The sequence below is a fragment of the Periplaneta americana genome, chromosome 4 (assembly GCF_040183065.1).
Source record: "Periplaneta americana isolate PAMFEO1 chromosome 4, P.americana_PAMFEO1_priV1, whole genome shotgun sequence".
NCBI lineage: Eukaryota > Metazoa > Arthropoda > Insecta > Blattodea > Blattidae > Periplaneta > Periplaneta americana.
The window spans coordinates 129037615-129054315 of record NC_091120.1 but is presented as its reverse complement, the minus strand read 5'-3'; the positions used below and the strand labels follow the sequence as shown (position 1 = coordinate 129054315).

Sequence of the window (16701 nt, the reverse complement as noted above, 5' to 3'; positions counted from 1 at the left end):
TGGATTACAGATACATTGAACACAGACTCTCCATCACATTTCAACATTCCACCTCAACAGAAGAGTAGCAGCTTATTGAGCGTTAATCAGACAACACAGTGAAGATGATATTTTAGAGCTCTGTGATGAATGAGTATCCAGGGTTAAGTAAGAACACCCTGCGCATTCTGCTGCCTTTCATAACATTTTATCTTTGTCAAACTGGATTTTCAACCATGGCAGTGATCAAATCAAAATACAGATCAAGAATAAATCTCCAGAATGAGATGCGCCTTGCCATTTCAAAATTTTAACCCAGACTCGATAAACTTTGTGAAACTAAGCAAGCTCATATATCCCACTGACTTGGCTGAACTCTATGGTTTGTGATTCTTCAATTGTTATGTGAATTAACAGCAAGTGATAAATATTAAAAATTTATATTTTTCTAACTTTAATAACTCATATAGTCAACTCCGGATATAGTGAACCTCTGTGGATTTGCATATTTCGTTCACTATATCTGAGGTTCACTATATCAGAAGTGGCTCTCACAGAAATGAATAAAATTGTGAACAAGAAAATAAAATATTTCATTTTTGTGGAATGGATTACATTGTATACTGTAACTCACAGTTGATTTAATTAAACTATGCTGTCGACCCATGTCCGCTTGCGAAAGACCACATTCATTGTCACTTATAATACTCGCCTTATCTTCCAAAGAAAACACTTTATGCTTCGAATTTTTATACAGTACATTCACTGTTGCAACACTAGAAACAGAAATAACAAACACCATTATGGTGTGACAGCATACTCAGCCTTGGAATTTCCTGGGTCACTTAATGGAAACTGGGAGAGGGTTGATGGAGTTTGAAAGCCATCGAAATCTTAACTTCAGTTATGCTCTGGACATTATGTCCGTGCCCTTTTAATAAAAGAAGGCAATTTCATTTTCCGTTGTTCCGATGCTAGCCGTCATAATGGATATGTTTCTGAGAACAAAAGGCAACCCTTTGACGGTGGAGGATTAGAAATAACAGAGGGGTAGAGTGCCTGAGAACAGAATGTCAACTCTTTGACGGTGCAATGAGGCAAAGTCGTCATGCGTTGCCTGGATTTACAGTACAACTCATTGTCTAGGAATCACTAATCCTACCTTTGTCCTTTAACTAAATGAGTAAGAAACTTCGAATGTTGTTCTCAACACATTCTTTCAATTTTATACAAGAAGGTCTGACTTCAAATAAGAATTTGTCAGGATAGAAGGTTCACTATAACTGAAGCGAGGGTTCACTATAAACGGAAATATTAATGTACTTTTTAATATATGCAGGTCAGGACAAACAATTTAGGTTCACTATAGCCGAATGTTCACTATAACTGAGTTCACTATATCCAGAGTTGACTGTATTTCATATTTTCAAGTGTATCAACAGTAAATAAACACATGGAAGAAGTTTCTTTCATTATCGCATATTAAAGTTAATTGTCGAGAGGGGAGGCGTGTTCTGCTTTCCGAAGCTCAGGGCATCCATGATGGCAATAAGTTTGAAAACCCCTTTTCTATATGCATTTCTGGATTCACTCGTATGTGCTACATGCCCTACCCATCTCAAACGCGATTTAATGTTCCTAATTACGTCAGGTGAAGAATACAATGCGTTGTGTAACTTCATCCCTCTTAGCCCCAAATATTTTCCTAAGAACCTTATTCTCAAACACCCTTAATCTCTGTTCCTTTCTCAAAGTAAGAGTCCAAGTTTCACAACCATACAGAACAACGGGTAATATAACTGTTTTATGAATTCTAACTTTCAGACTTTTGACAGCAGACTAGATGACAAAATCTTCTCAACCGAATAATAATAGGCATTTCCCATATTTATTCTGCGTTTAATTTTCTCTCTGCTAAATATTGAAAAGGCTTTATTATTAGAACTGCAACAGGGTTCTACATTCAATGATTATCTCGACATTTTTAGCCGAAAAAAAAAAAACAAGAATTGAGCTCGTCTACAAAAAATAGGGTAGGAAATTCAGAGTTTATTTTTATACAGAGTGTTAAAAAAAAAGTACCCAATATTTTAAGAGGTGATAGTATGCATCAAAACAAGAAAATAATGTCTAATAAACATGGGTCCTACAACACATACTTAGCCATCAGCATGGCTCAGTCGGTTAAGGCACTTGCCTGCCAGTCTGAAGTTGCACTCAGGCGTGGGTTCGATCCCCACTTGGGCTGATTATCTGGCTGGGTTTTTTCAGAGATTTTCCCCAAAGTAAGGTGAATGCCAGGTAATCTATGGCGAATCCTTGGCCTCATCTCGCCAAATACCATCTCGCTATCACCAATCTCATCAATGCTAAATAACCTAGTAGTTGATAAGCATCGTTAAATAACCAACTAAAAAAAAATCACATACTTTCTGAGATCTGAACACTTGTTCATAGGAAGTGCTCAATGTGACGTCCATTTATGGCAATGCATTTCTCTCCCCTACAATACAGCACACTACCAGATAATCATAACGTAGTTGACACACGTCATGGACTACTGATACGTCATAAGGAATACTGAAAATAAAAGTTTGGTTGCAGATATGAGCGGGGTTCAGCAGAAATGGTGTTGTGAATTTTCGTAATCTGGATGTATGGACTGATGAAAATCCTCAAGCAGTTGAAAAAACAAGGCAACAACACCGATTCTCAATCAACGTATGGGCAGGCGTTCTTGGCAATAGACAATGTGCAGACACTACAGGACCTGCGTCTTTAATGCATGTCAGCACATACAAGAACAATCAGGTCAATTTCAAAGAGTGCGTGATTCCTTATGCCGAAGGGCAGAAAAATGCATTGCCATGAATGGATGTCACATTGAGCACCTCCTATGAACAAGTGTTCAGATCTCACAAAGTATGTGTTGTAGGATCCATGTTTATTAGACATTATTTTCTTGTTTTGATGCATTCTAGGACCCCCTAAAATACTGGATACTTTTTAACACTCTGTATATAATTTTAAAGTGTTTGTTTTTGTTCAGCCATTTGTTAGGGAAAGATGAATTTTTTTTCCACACCATTCTAGGGCTTCATAAATTAAAATACGCAGCGCTTCCCTCACTTTTAAACTTATGCCTCGCCACTGCTAAGAACCAAATGAAATCTCACCTTCATCACTATGATTTCTTCAGTCTTCAACCCTGCAAGTGTACCTTGATTGATCCCTAAATGCTTTTGCAGTTCAGAATTTAGTAGAACGTCTATTTCTTTTACTTTTTCGTCCAGCTGTTTCTGTAGGTCCATGATCTAGAAAGAAACAAGTACACAATTATCAAGCAAGCTTTAAACATACAGCATTTCAAAATATTTTGACTGTTACCTACATGAAGTAAAACATACAATGTATGAGGGCTGTTTTTTTTTCAACCTCTGATGGTCCACAAAAAAACAGACACGAGGAAATAACAAAATTAATTTATTACCAAACATTATGTGCAAACATGGTTACTTTTCGACATAATCTTTTGAAGATTGAGGCATATGTCATATCTGTGGACGAGTTCTTCAATCCCTTCTTCATAGAATGTTGCCACCAGTGAGTTGAGATAGACCTCAATGTTGTTTTGAAGCTCCTCATTAGTCTGAAACCTCTGCCCTCCTAGTCACTTTTTTTAATTCAGGGAAGAGGTGGAAGTCACTTGGTGCTAAACTGGGGTTATATGCCGGGTGTTCAAACATTTCCCATCGAAATTGCTGAAGAAGCTGTTGGTGTTACAGCAGCACTGTAAAGGCGGGCATTGTCATAAATCAGAAGAACTCCAGAAGTCAGCATATTCTTTTGATTTAAATGGCTCTCCACAGTCGTCGTAAAGTCTGACAATAAACAGCTGCATTGATGGTTGTCCCCAGTTCCATAAACTTAACAAGCAACACACCTTTTTGGTCCCAAAACACAGCAGCATGAATCTTCCTGTTGTTGAAGGTTTGTTTGAAGTTTTTCGGTTGGTTTGGCGAGTTTGAGTGCATCCATTGTTGTGACTATTGTTTTTTTTCGGGGAGGGGGTGACATATTGAATCCAGGTCTCATCTCCAGTCACAACTGATTTTAAAAAATCTTCACCTTCAGCCTCATAATGGGTGAGGAACGTCAGCAGTGATGCCAATTGGCGACCTTTGTGGTCATCAGACAACATCTTTGGAACCCATCAAGCGCACAGTTTTTTGTACCCTAGGCAGAGTGGGTAGAAGAGAAAGTGACGATACTTCCACTAGTCCAGCGGTTCGTCGCAGAGCGGCGCTCGCTCTGCTTTCTGTTCTCAGTTTCAGGAGAGCTATTCGAGTCAATGCAGATGTTTTTAAAATACCCACTAGATAAAAGTATATTATAGTTTATCACAACATTTTACTTATTTAAAAAATGTAATACTACTACATTAACTACTCGAGTTATATCATTCACTCCTGAATCGTAAATACGAGTATAATAATCAACAGTAAACTGGAACATTCTGTCAGCTTCAGAGAGAAGAACGCAAAAAAAAAGTACAGCTTCGCAAAACTGAACATTTTTGTTTTGTTGTAAGTACATTTTGACACAAAATTATAGTTTTCGATGTACAAGAAAGTATAATATAATATATCAAATGGGACATTATATTTTCACCAATACTTTTTTACTACTGCCAGAGCGGGTAGAAGACGTTACTTCCTCTAGTTCAATGGATTGTAGCCGAGTGGCGCTAGCCCTATTTTCAGTACCCAGTTTCAAGATCGCTATTCAAGTGAATGAAAAAGGTTTTTAAAAATAACCCATTAGATAAGAATGTATTGTAAAGTACTTAGTTACAATATTTTACTTCTTTAAAAATGTAATATTACTATATTAACAAATTGTGAGTTATATAACACAACCCTGAATAGTAAATATAATAATTAACCGAAAAATGGAACATTGTGCCGGCTTCAGCCAGAAATACGCAAAAAAAAAAGTACAGCATCGCAAAACTGAAAATTTTTATGGCATTATAAAGTACGCATTGACATGAAATTATAGTTTTTATACACAAGAAAGATTGTAATATAATAAAGGAGACACTTTATCTTCACCAATAGTTTTTATCTACTATTTAGTCATTAGTTGCAGTTGTATCTGGTTTATACGTAATTCAGGGGAACAAAAAATATTACGTGCAACTTAAGACTCATAAATTAAACTTCGATATTATATCTATGCTAATGTAAGTTTTGATCTTTTGAAATACCTAGGTTATTTTGTGTTTTGTAAAATTAAAACAATTTGGTAGCACTGTATTAAGTAGTTGTATGCTACTTATTGGAGAATATTAAATTAACGACTTTTCCATGAGGTCTATTACTTTCTCATATGCTCGATTAGAAATCTCTTATAATGTGGAAACGTAATAAACAAATGTAATAAAATTGTAAACCAGATTAAGTTCTAGCCTAGATGCAAAGTAGAATTATACTGTACTTTTGTTAACGAAATAACTTTTACGTTAATTACGGCTAAAGTGCTATTATTAAAAATAAAATAATTAATAATTAAACATGCATATTTAATGAAGTAGAAGCTAGGTGCTTGGATTCAATTGGGAGTTCACAATTAGCACTTTAATACAGCACATTTTTAACCAACACATAGATTGAAAAATCTTCACATGTAGAAAGTCTATGGTAATCATCACGAGATAATCATTTTCTAATTCCAAAATATCACTCTAGAGGACCCTAGTTAATTTTTTTCTGTCTGAATATATTTAAATCTGAATAATTTCGAGGGAAAAATTGTTCCGGGGCCGGGTATCGAACCTGGGACCTTTGGTTAAACGTACCAACGCTCTCCCACTGAGCTACCCGGGAACTCTACCCGACACCGATCCAATTTTTCCCTCTATATCCACAGACCTCAAAGTGGGCTGACAACCGTCAAGCAACCAACATTTGAGCGCACACCATCTCTGTGTGACTTTTTAAATTGTGGTTTTCTGTTACGTACAGTGACGTGTATTATGCAAATCAAGCTTTCAGGAATAACTCCCTGTAAAGTTAATTTGAATAATTTCGAGGGAAAAATTGACAATATGATTTTTCCCTCGAAATTATTCAAATTAACTTTACAGGGAGTTATTCCTGAAAGCTTGATTTGCATAATACACGTCACTGTACGTAACAGAAAACCACGATTTAAAAAGTCACACAGAGTTAGTGTGTGCTCAAATGTTGGTTGCTTGACGGTTGTCAGCCCACTTTGAGGTCTGTGGATATAGAGGCAAAAATTGGATCGGTGTCGGGTAGAGTTCCCGGGTAGCTCAGTGGGAGAGCGTTGGTATGTTTAACCAAAGGTCCCGGGTTCGATACCCGGCCCCGGAACAATTTTTCCCTCGAAATTATTCAAATTAACTTTACAGGGAATTATTCCTGAAAGCTTGATTTGCATAATACACGTCACTGTACGTAACAGAAAACCACGATTTAAAAAGTCACACAGAGTTGGTGTGCGCTCAAATGTTGGTTGCTTGACGGTTGTCAGCCCACTTTGAGGTCTGTGGATATAGAGGGAAAAATTGGATCGGTGTCGGGTAGAGTTCCCGGGTAGCTCAGTGGGAGAGCGTTGGTCCGTTTAACCAAAGGTCCCGGGTTCGATACCTGGCCCTGGAACAATTTTTCCCTCGAAATTATTCAAATTAACTTTACAGGGAGTTATTCCTTAAAGCTTGATTTGCATATTTAAATCTGCTATCCCACAAGAATATATTTCGCTAGTGCTCTGAATTGTCACTCTAAATAATTCAAGGGTTCTTTCTTAGGCAAACGTGTTCTTTATATTGTCAATTACGTGTCATATATTTTCTACAATCGTGTAATGCTAGAATCCTTTGTACAGGGCAGACGAGGGAGTCTTTGAGTTCAACGTATCTGCAAGGTCGTTCATTCACCTTTGAATTCTTTTGTATTTTTACTTTCCTCGAACCCATCACAGTTTATGACTCTAAAAAATGTATTGATTTTGAAAAACTCACACTAAACAGCTGAAATGCTGGTCTGGAGTTCATTCACTGGAAGGAATTACGGTCAATGTAACTAGACATAATTTTGGGCATTCAGGTGTGGAGTAATGGAACATAAATGCATACAAGCGCATGATCAACTAAGGTGTTCTTCTGATTTTCGGGTGTCACATCCAATTATTTTTTACTCGGATATTTAACGATGCTGTATCAACTGCTGGATTATTTAGCGTCAATGGAATTGGTCATAGCCAGATGGTACTTGGTAAGGATACATCGTTATGAGAACGGATTGATGTCCTCTTCATTGGATATTTTCTCTTCTTTTCTTTTTTTAAGATATCGAGGCAAGTTTGGGAAAATATGTGTTATAGCATACGGTTTTGGTCGCCATTTCTTGCGTGGAAGTCCTTCCTCTTTATTGGCAATAATAAATTTATCGGCTCTTACAATCAAAAGTCGCCCTCGGTAGCGCAGGTGATATAGCGCTGGCTTTCAATGCTCGAGGTTGCGGGTTCGATCCCGCCCGAGATCGATGGCATTTAAGTGTGTTTAAATGCGACAGGCTCATGTCAGTAGATTTAATGGCATGTAAAAAAAACTCCTGTGGGACAAAATTCCGACACACCGGCGAAGCTGATATAACCTCTGCAGTTGCGAGCGTCGTTAAATAAATCATAATTTTAAAAAATCACAATCAAAACCGCAGAAAAATGGATATCACAGATATAAGAACGAGCATACAGTTTTCTGTGTTCGTGGAATTACTCTACACCACTTCTGAAAAATAGTCTAGTCTATGGATGGATAAAAGAAAGTCTCTTCGTTACAGATTATAGAGTATCTATAATTGGATTTACATCAAGAACAAAACAATTAGGCTTATTACTACTCGCTCACATAAACGGCACAATAAAAATCACCTGAACACCACAAGAAATATCTTCTTAATTCCATAGCAGAACGTTCTACATGCTCTGTCCACAGTATTAAGAGGAAAACTGCAATCTTAGAACGATCGCCACGCCAATGTTTCGCTCAGTTGCCGCGGCGACACTAGGGGGTTTAAAAGTCCCATTAGACCCTTGCCGAGTTACCACACTTTCTATTCTAAATGCTCTGCCCTAGGTGTTCTGTTACGATCGTGTAAACAGACGATCTTGAAACTTCAGGAAATTCCACACACAACTCACGCATTGAACAATATAGTCCATTGTGAGAGACTTGCGTCCTTGTCCCCCTTCATCGTGAACATCAGTTCGGTCTTCTTTACATTTCCTACACCATTCATGCAGAACACCATCACTCAAAAAGTTTTCACAGTATACTCGACTCATTCTTCGATGAATTTCCGCTGCACTATTTCCTTCTGCTTGAAGAAACTATGCAATTCACACTTGGCAGGAGAATAAATCGTAGCAGCAATGTTTATGTGCCAGTAACTCAGCTAAAAATGGGGTAATGACGTTGGAAGTGGCAGAGGTTATAGTGGGGGAGATGTGCAGTCGCCCTCCCAGCATCCCTGCCTCCTACCACTCTATTGGCTGTTTACTGACACAATTGGAGGTTGAAAAAAAAAACAGCCCTCATAATTTGTCCACACTCGTTACCTCAACATTTTAACCCTTTTGAATCCCATGTCGGATGACATCCACCACCGCAATATCCGCATTGCATCCCATGGCGGGCAGCATCCGACACATTTCTCCCACAAAATGACTGCGGTATTTAAATCCGACCGCAAAGGGTTAATGAATAGAATGTAAATAAATATATGACAGTCACTTAATTGCATACAAGTAAAACACACAGATAATTTCAGGCAACAGAATTCACCTTTAAAATCAATAGCTTTAGGAGAAAGAAAGCAGGAGAGAATCAAAATATGTGCCAAGTAAATATAACATATTTTTCCTTTATACATTTTATACAAAGTTATTAGAATTTGTATTAATTATTTTCTGAATTGCCATGACCACAACATATCATCACACTCATATGCACATAAACAATTTAAAAGTGGCTATTATATTATGTTCAGTTGCATTACACTACAATGTTCCATCGAAAACTGGAAGCGTTTTTCTTTCTGATTGTATAAAGAATTGTGATGTTGCAAAAAAAACTATTTTCAGATTCTTGCGGATATACACGCTTTTAGCTATTCCTGGTACCGAAAAAGTCTCTTTGGGTATGTTATATGAACATTAATCTGTCTGTATACAGTAATTTCTGCTAACTACTGGACGAGAATATATATCTACAAGTCAATTTATCCAGGAATGATGGACTTTAAAGTAACAGCTTTCAGTAAAAAAATAAATAGGTTTTGTTTGAAATCAAAAGCACAAAATGATGAACTTAAAATTGGTTCAAATGATTCCTTCTAAATTTTGTTTCATGAAAACATAACTGAAATGAGGTGCACAGTATGCTCCCAGGCCTCTATGTTTCAGATTAGTTAATTATTATACACTGAATTAGTCCTACTTTCCATTGCAAATATAAGTTCCAGTAGCCACCAGATCCAGCCAGTATAGTCACTACCCTTAGTAAAGAATACCTCACTCTCTTAGCATCTGTCATAAGCTCATTTTTTACGTGAATGTGAACCAAAGCGAAGTCATTTGGGAGGATATTAAATAAAATTGCCATAAAATTATATCAAGTGTGATACAAAAGTTATTTCAGTTTCAATATATTAAAACACAGGAGTTTTGCATCATTCTTTTTACGAATAAAAGAAATCAAATTATCTTTTAGCAACAACTAAATAAACAAAATGTCATTTACTACAAGACAACGAGCTAAATGCTTGCTGTGTTTTACAAAATTTTAATGTGTTACATCAATTCGACATTACTTTCGCCATGACTGCTGTGTTTAGAGAGCTCAAAATTACAAGTCAATCTTATGGTATCACACATTCAAAGAAAATGTTCTCGAAACCGAAGCTATTGTTGGCATTGCTATGACACCAAGTCCCAAGAAGAGTCTTAGATGACTATCTGTGGAGATGGCTATGTCAACAATATCTAAAACTCTACCCCTTCCCCAGTGGCGGCTCCTGCATATCTTTTAAGAGGAGGAAAGAAGTTAACAGCACAAAATAACACCTTCTTGAATGAAACATGCTACAAATTAGCCTACAAGCATACATGTAAGACCAGGTAGTGTTGACCTTCCCTTTTGTATTGCAATAATCTGTTCTTGTAAACTGAGTTTCATAAATTGTCCAAAATATAATATGTTTTCACTTCCATTCATTGTTGAATAACTGCACAAATTAACAATTACAAGGAAATTCACAATCTCGCAGCATTTTTCGCGCACACTACAGCATCACACATGTTGGAAGAGACTAGCTACTAACATGTAACCAGAACCATTTTACGAAAATGGGAATGGGAAATAATGTTAGGAAAGCGAGAACACTGCACCCACCCACGTGGTCTGTGTTGCCACATGTTCATTTTACATGTTCAGTATCACATGCTTTTGAAGAACGTCAGTTCTTCTAAAGTTATATTACCATTATTTTTCAAAGCTGCCGTTGGCAGATTAATTTTCAAACCATGAATATACGTATACATACCCTATACATATAAAGTGCAATGAAGAATATATTATTTATAATTTTAAAAAAAGTTTATATGGTGTCTTTCATAGCTCTGCGTTAAAACTGTTTTATTGTGCCTCCTCCTACATGTGTTATAGTATGGTTGAATGCAACATCACTAGATGGCAGTGGGAGCAAGCTTGCTGCACGACCAGTCGGTTTCTGTCAATGACGTTATAGTTACTGTCTGCTACACTATTTCCCACCCATGTGCTGATTCAGAGGAGGATCTCCTCCCTATCTGTTCATTTACTTGCTGGGTAATTCCAGGCAAAACAGTATGACGAAAAACATTCATATCTCCAAATTTGTTAAAAATTGTACATTCAACTCTTTATGTCGTATATATTAATCATATACAAAATTATGTTTGCGATAGCTACCGTTTAAATGTAATGGGCAGTTAAAATATTTTTATTTGAGCACATACCTCTATTTTAATTTTTTTTTTCTGACCACAAGAATAATTACAATTTTTTTTTTTTTTACAGATATCGTTAGATAGCTTACAAAATAGGTTATTAAGATACTATAATTCAGTGCAGCTCTGAAAATTGTGTTTAAAGAAATTCAAAAATATATTTTAAAAAACGCCATTACATAAAATCGAATACTTCAATTCGCATGAAAAAAATAAATGACAATTTACTGAGCATTTCCATTAGGCTGTCAAATTTTCATAATGGGATCTTCAAAAATAAGGAAGGGTGATCTATGCCTTTGCGCCATGCGCCATCACTGCTGCTGGTCACTGCGAGAAGAGTTTCCGTGTTGATGACCGGTGCTCGTCACACATCTGATTTCAACTAGTTTCGGTACTTCTGATGAATCAGAATAGGGCTGTATTGCTAACTTTCCATTAATTGGAACCACACAGTGAACACTTCTTGTTCCGGGTACAGTCTTGAGGCCGGCAAATCTTTGAGGATTTAGATTTTGTAACTACTTCATGTTTTTCAATGGATGTGAATGACACAATAATTCCCTGTATATTGCATTTTGACCAATCATACAGTCCTTTAGAAGTTGAAATTAGAGTTCCTGGCTTTTGCAGCGATTCGCTTGATTGTACCCCTTACACTGTCACTGGGCCCTTTACCGTGACTAGTTCCAAAGAAATGCCACTCTGCAGGTATTTGAAAATCGTGTTCATGATTGAGTAGATTAACGAATTTTTTTTTGTTCTTGTATTCGCTAGCTGCTCCATCACTGAGATCATATATTTTAGATATTTCGGTATGTGTTTGTTTCAGATGTTCTATCATTTTCCTTTTAAAAACATGAACTGTTGCACTATCATGAACTAAGCATTCCGAAATTACTGAAAAACAAAGGTTCTCTAAATTACCACCAACTGAATTTCTGTAATATACTAAGAATGGGTGTATTGTTGCTTGAGAAGTACTCCAGTGATGACCTTGTGTAGCATCCTGAATAATGAAACTGCAATTCTCTGAAAAATCACCAATGATAATGAATTCACCGGGCTTTATTTCATTTTTCAGCTACTTTAAATAATTTGCTTCAGACTTTGCAATGAAGTTGTGTACAGTATCTTGAATTTTTTAAGCCAACCAATGAAGTTATTAATGAAATTTACACAGTCACTTTTCACTAAAATCATATTGTCAGTTGTCATCCATTCCTTGTACTAAATTTCTACTAAATTTCTCTGTAACAATGACGTCAATATTTCTGACAGATTTCTCATAGGTACATTTATAGTTCCTTACGTTCAAGAGCATATGCTTCTTCACTCGTTGAATTTTCCACCTCTGTTTGTAAACATTCTTTTTCGCTTGTTGATTTGTCGATCTTACTTTCAGTCCCAGCAACTTCACTAATTATTTCGATTTTTTATATCTTATGGAAAATGCGTTTTCAAATAGCATCACCTACCATTAAATGCGGGACATTTTTACACATGCTACTTGTCACTTTTCTTTTACAGACTTGTGACTAATGTTTTAAAGTCCGAAAACACCACAGATGACACCAACTTTTCGTCTTTAATTTATGCATATTGAACACTTACAACTTACAATGACAGAATAGATCAAAATCGCCCTCTAAACTGAAGGGAAAAAGTTACAATGACAGAACAGAACAGAATCACCCTCTAAACTGAAGGGAAAAAGTTCCGCCAAGATTATAACAGGGAAAAAAAAAAAAAAAACTCTCTCGTGAAATCTATTAGCGTACAGTTGAGCGGATGTCGCAACATCTACCATTTGTCATATCGATCGCTAAGCGTGCATGTGGATGTCTAGTATGAGCATGTGACGTAATACACTGCACGCGACTTAGATCTTTAATGGCAACATTTGCAATTCTGGTTTATTTAATATTTCCCAAAGTATTAGAGATCCCATCATAAAATTTTTGTAATTGATTAAGAAATTGTTTATCTCACCGTAAAAAATAGAGCATAGTAAAAAAAAATATTTGATATTAAAATATTAACATTTCTTTATTTTACTGTAAGTTTTAATACATGCTCGAAGTAAAAATCCATAATAACTCAGAAGTAAGTTTAAATATATAGAGTCATCATTGTATTGGCACAATTTTTACGTTGATACAATGAAGCATGTCATTTTAATAATACTTTTAACAATAGTCTACATATCAACTCCCCGAATATTTCACCCTTCATTACTTTTCAAGCACTGGTGAGATGAAGTTCATATTAGGCCATTTAACTATTTATTATTATGACATTCATTTACTAGAATATTGAAAAAATCCAGAACTTGAAGTTACAAATTTTAAAATTTTGTATGGAATGACCCTGCTTTAAAATTCTGCTTCTTTCTCTGGCCACTAGTGCGCTGTTGTCTATGTGTGTTAACTGCAGTAAAGGAGGAAAGGATTGGCTTTTTTCCACACAAACAATCTCGCATCCTTCTCACAGTTTCCTACAGCATATGAACGTGCGTCGTTTAAAACTCGATCAACCAAGGTTTTCTTACAGCTGTGAACTTAAAAATTATCGAATCTTCCTCGAATTTCAAGGCACATATTTTATTTGGTATTAACTTTCAGAAGAAGAAAAATGTGAGGAGGATGGTCCTCCTTTCCCTCCCCCGAGGAACCGCCACTGCCCTTCCTCATGAAACATCTTTAGATATTACACGATCTCCAGAAATGGATCACATTTGCTCTTCATACCACAACTGCAGCAGATAAAATCACATGGACACGGTTTCCAGCAGGTTGGAGCACCCACCACCTCATTGGGGAAAAGTTCGTGATCTTCTGAACAACATGTGACAACAACCGGTGAGGTTGTGATGGGCAAATTACGTGACCTCCAAATTCTCCCTGATCTGATATTACTCAATTTCTTTGCTTGAGATTTTGTAAAGAAAAATGTCTATGCACAGCAACCCAGAGATGTTAATATCAAAGCAAATATTCTCTCATCTTTTGAAAAAAAAAAATATCCAGAAATGAGATCACACGTGGGAGATAATAGTCTCACAATGTGAACTGTGTTGTGTATACAATGGTGAACACATTGCAATGTAATGTAATTAAAACATCAAAACTTTTTTTTATTAATGGCAGTTATTCCTATCCTTCTGGAATGCATTTACAGATTTTAGAATTTACCAGAACAATGGAAGGAGTCCATAATTGTACCTATTTTTAAGAAGGGGGACAAAACCAACTGTGGTAACTTTCGAGGAATATCACTTTTGTTGACGTCATACAAAATTTTGTACAATATTCTTTTGAGAAGATTAGCTCCATATGTAGATGAAATTATTGGGGATCATCAGTGCAGTTTTAGGCGTAATAGATCGACTATTGATCAAATTTTTTTGTATTCAACAGATAATTGAGAAAAAATGGGAGTATAAGGGTACAGTACATCAGTTATTCATAGATTTCAAAAAAGCATATGACTCAGTTAAGAGGGAAGTATTATATGATATTCTTATTGAATTTGGTATTCCCAAGAAACTAGTTCGATTAATTAAAATGTGTCTCAGTGAAACATACAGCAGAGTCCATATAGGTCAGTTTCTATCTGATGCTTTTCCAATTCACTGCGGGCTAAAGCAGGGAGATGCACTATCACCTTTACTTTTTAACTTCGCTCTAGAATATGTCATTAGGAAAGTCCAGGATAACAGGCAGGGTTTGGAATTGAACGGGTTACATCAGCTTCTTGTCTATGTGGATGACGTGAATATGTTAGGAGAAAATCCACAAACGATTAGGGAAAACACGGAAATTTTACTTTAAGCAAGTAAACCGATCGGTTTGGAAGTAAATCCTGAAAAGACAAAGTATATGATTATGTCTCGTGACCAGAATATTGTACGAAATGGAAATATAAAAATCGGAGATTTATCCTTCGAAGGGGTGGAAAAATTCAAATATCTTGGAGCAACAGTAACAAATATAAATGACACTTGGGAGGAAATTAAACGCAGAATAAATATGGGAAATGCGTGTTATTATTCGGTTGAGAAGCTTTTATCATCTAGTCTGCTGTCAAAAAATCTGAAAGTTAGAATTTATAAAACAGTTATATTACCGGTTGTTCTGTATGGTTGTGAAACTTGGACTCTCATTCTGAGAGAGGAACATAGGTTAAGGGTGTTTGAGAATAAGGTGCTTAGGAAAATATTTGGGGCTAATCGGGATGAAGTTACAGGAGAATGGAGAAAGTTACACAACGCAGAACTGCACACATTGTATTCTTCACCTGACATAATTAGGAACATTAAATCCAGACGTTTGAGATGAGCAGGGCATGTAGCACGTATGGGCGAATCCAGAAATGCATATAGAGTGTTAGTTGGGAGACCGGAGGGAAAAAGACCTTTGGGGAGGCCGAGACGTAGATGGGAGGATAATATTAAAATGGATTTGAGGGAGGTGGGATATGATGATAGAGACTGGATTAATCTTGCACAGGATAGGGACCGATGGCGGGCTTATGTGAGGGCGGCAATGAACCGTCGGGTACCTTAAAAGCCATTTGTAAGTAAGTAAGTAAGAATTTAGAATTTAGCCTATGACATCCCTTGAGGGGTAAGGTCTCCTGCACGTAGGCAGGGTAGCTCTGATTCACTCTTTAGTTGAGCTAGCCTGGAGAGTGTTCGACCTTGTTCTCTTTTCATCACCTCTTTCACTGGTTTATGTTCACTATTCACTGATTCTGCCACACACTTTGCATCATTTCACTATTCACATATTCATTTGCGTTGCTGCTGGCACTTTGGAACACATTTCACTTTTCACCAATTGACATTTCCTTCCACAGTTTTTTCCACTTTGATATGCTTCTTGCACATCTAGTCCACTGCTTCCCCACTCTCTGTGTGAATATCCGCCCATCTGGTACTTTGTCTTCCTACACTCCATTTCTCGATCCTGGGGTCCCACATGGTCACTCTGTATGTCCACTGGGTGTCACACATCCTAGCTACGTAGCCTTCCCATTTCCATTTGAGTTCATCTGCAACCTGTACTGCGTCTTTCATGCCCATGTTCTTCCTAAGTCCACATGTGGATTCGGTCTTTTAGCATCACTTGCATTATTTTTCGTTCCATTTTTCTCTGGCAGACTTTTACCATCTGTCTCAGCTTCTCGTTCAAAGACCATGTTTGACAGCCATAAAGTAGCAAGGGAAGTACACATTTCTCGAACACCTCCACTTTCAGGCTTGTCTTAGGGATGTGTCAGTCAGTATGAACTATTTACAGATTATTGAGAAATAAATATTAACCATTCACATGCTACAACATTTTTATTTTATGTCTTCCCAAATGGATCACCCTATATTTTAACATTCACGTCACATTTAAATGCAGATTCTCGTAGACAGAAATATCATTTTGGAAATGACATGGTGTAATATATACATATATAGAAAGAGAGAATGATACTGTGTCCTGTAATCTGTGGGACACTCCCATAACTAGCGTATTATAGCATAGTTCCTTTAATAGATGGCCTTGTCCAGCGAAAAGAGGCAATGCCACACATTCATCTTACAGTCACACAGATATCAATGGATTCAGATGGCGCGATTCATGTCTCTTCAAT

General features: G+C 36.7%; 1 protein-coding gene across 13 annotated transcripts in view; it reads right to left on the bottom strand.

The window, feature by feature from the left end:
* LOC138698194 (A-kinase anchor protein 9-like) overlaps positions 1-16701 on the bottom strand; it is a 630353-nt gene that overhangs the window by 453088 nt on the left and 160564 nt on the right. For all 13 annotated transcript variants that reach the window (XM_069823957.1, XM_069823962.1, XM_069823964.1 and 10 more), the window contains exon 14: positions 3156-3293. In XM_069823957.1, the coding sequence (XP_069680058.1) occupies positions 3156-3293 (138 nt within the window). The remainder of the gene's footprint in view (positions 1-3155; positions 3294-16701) is intronic.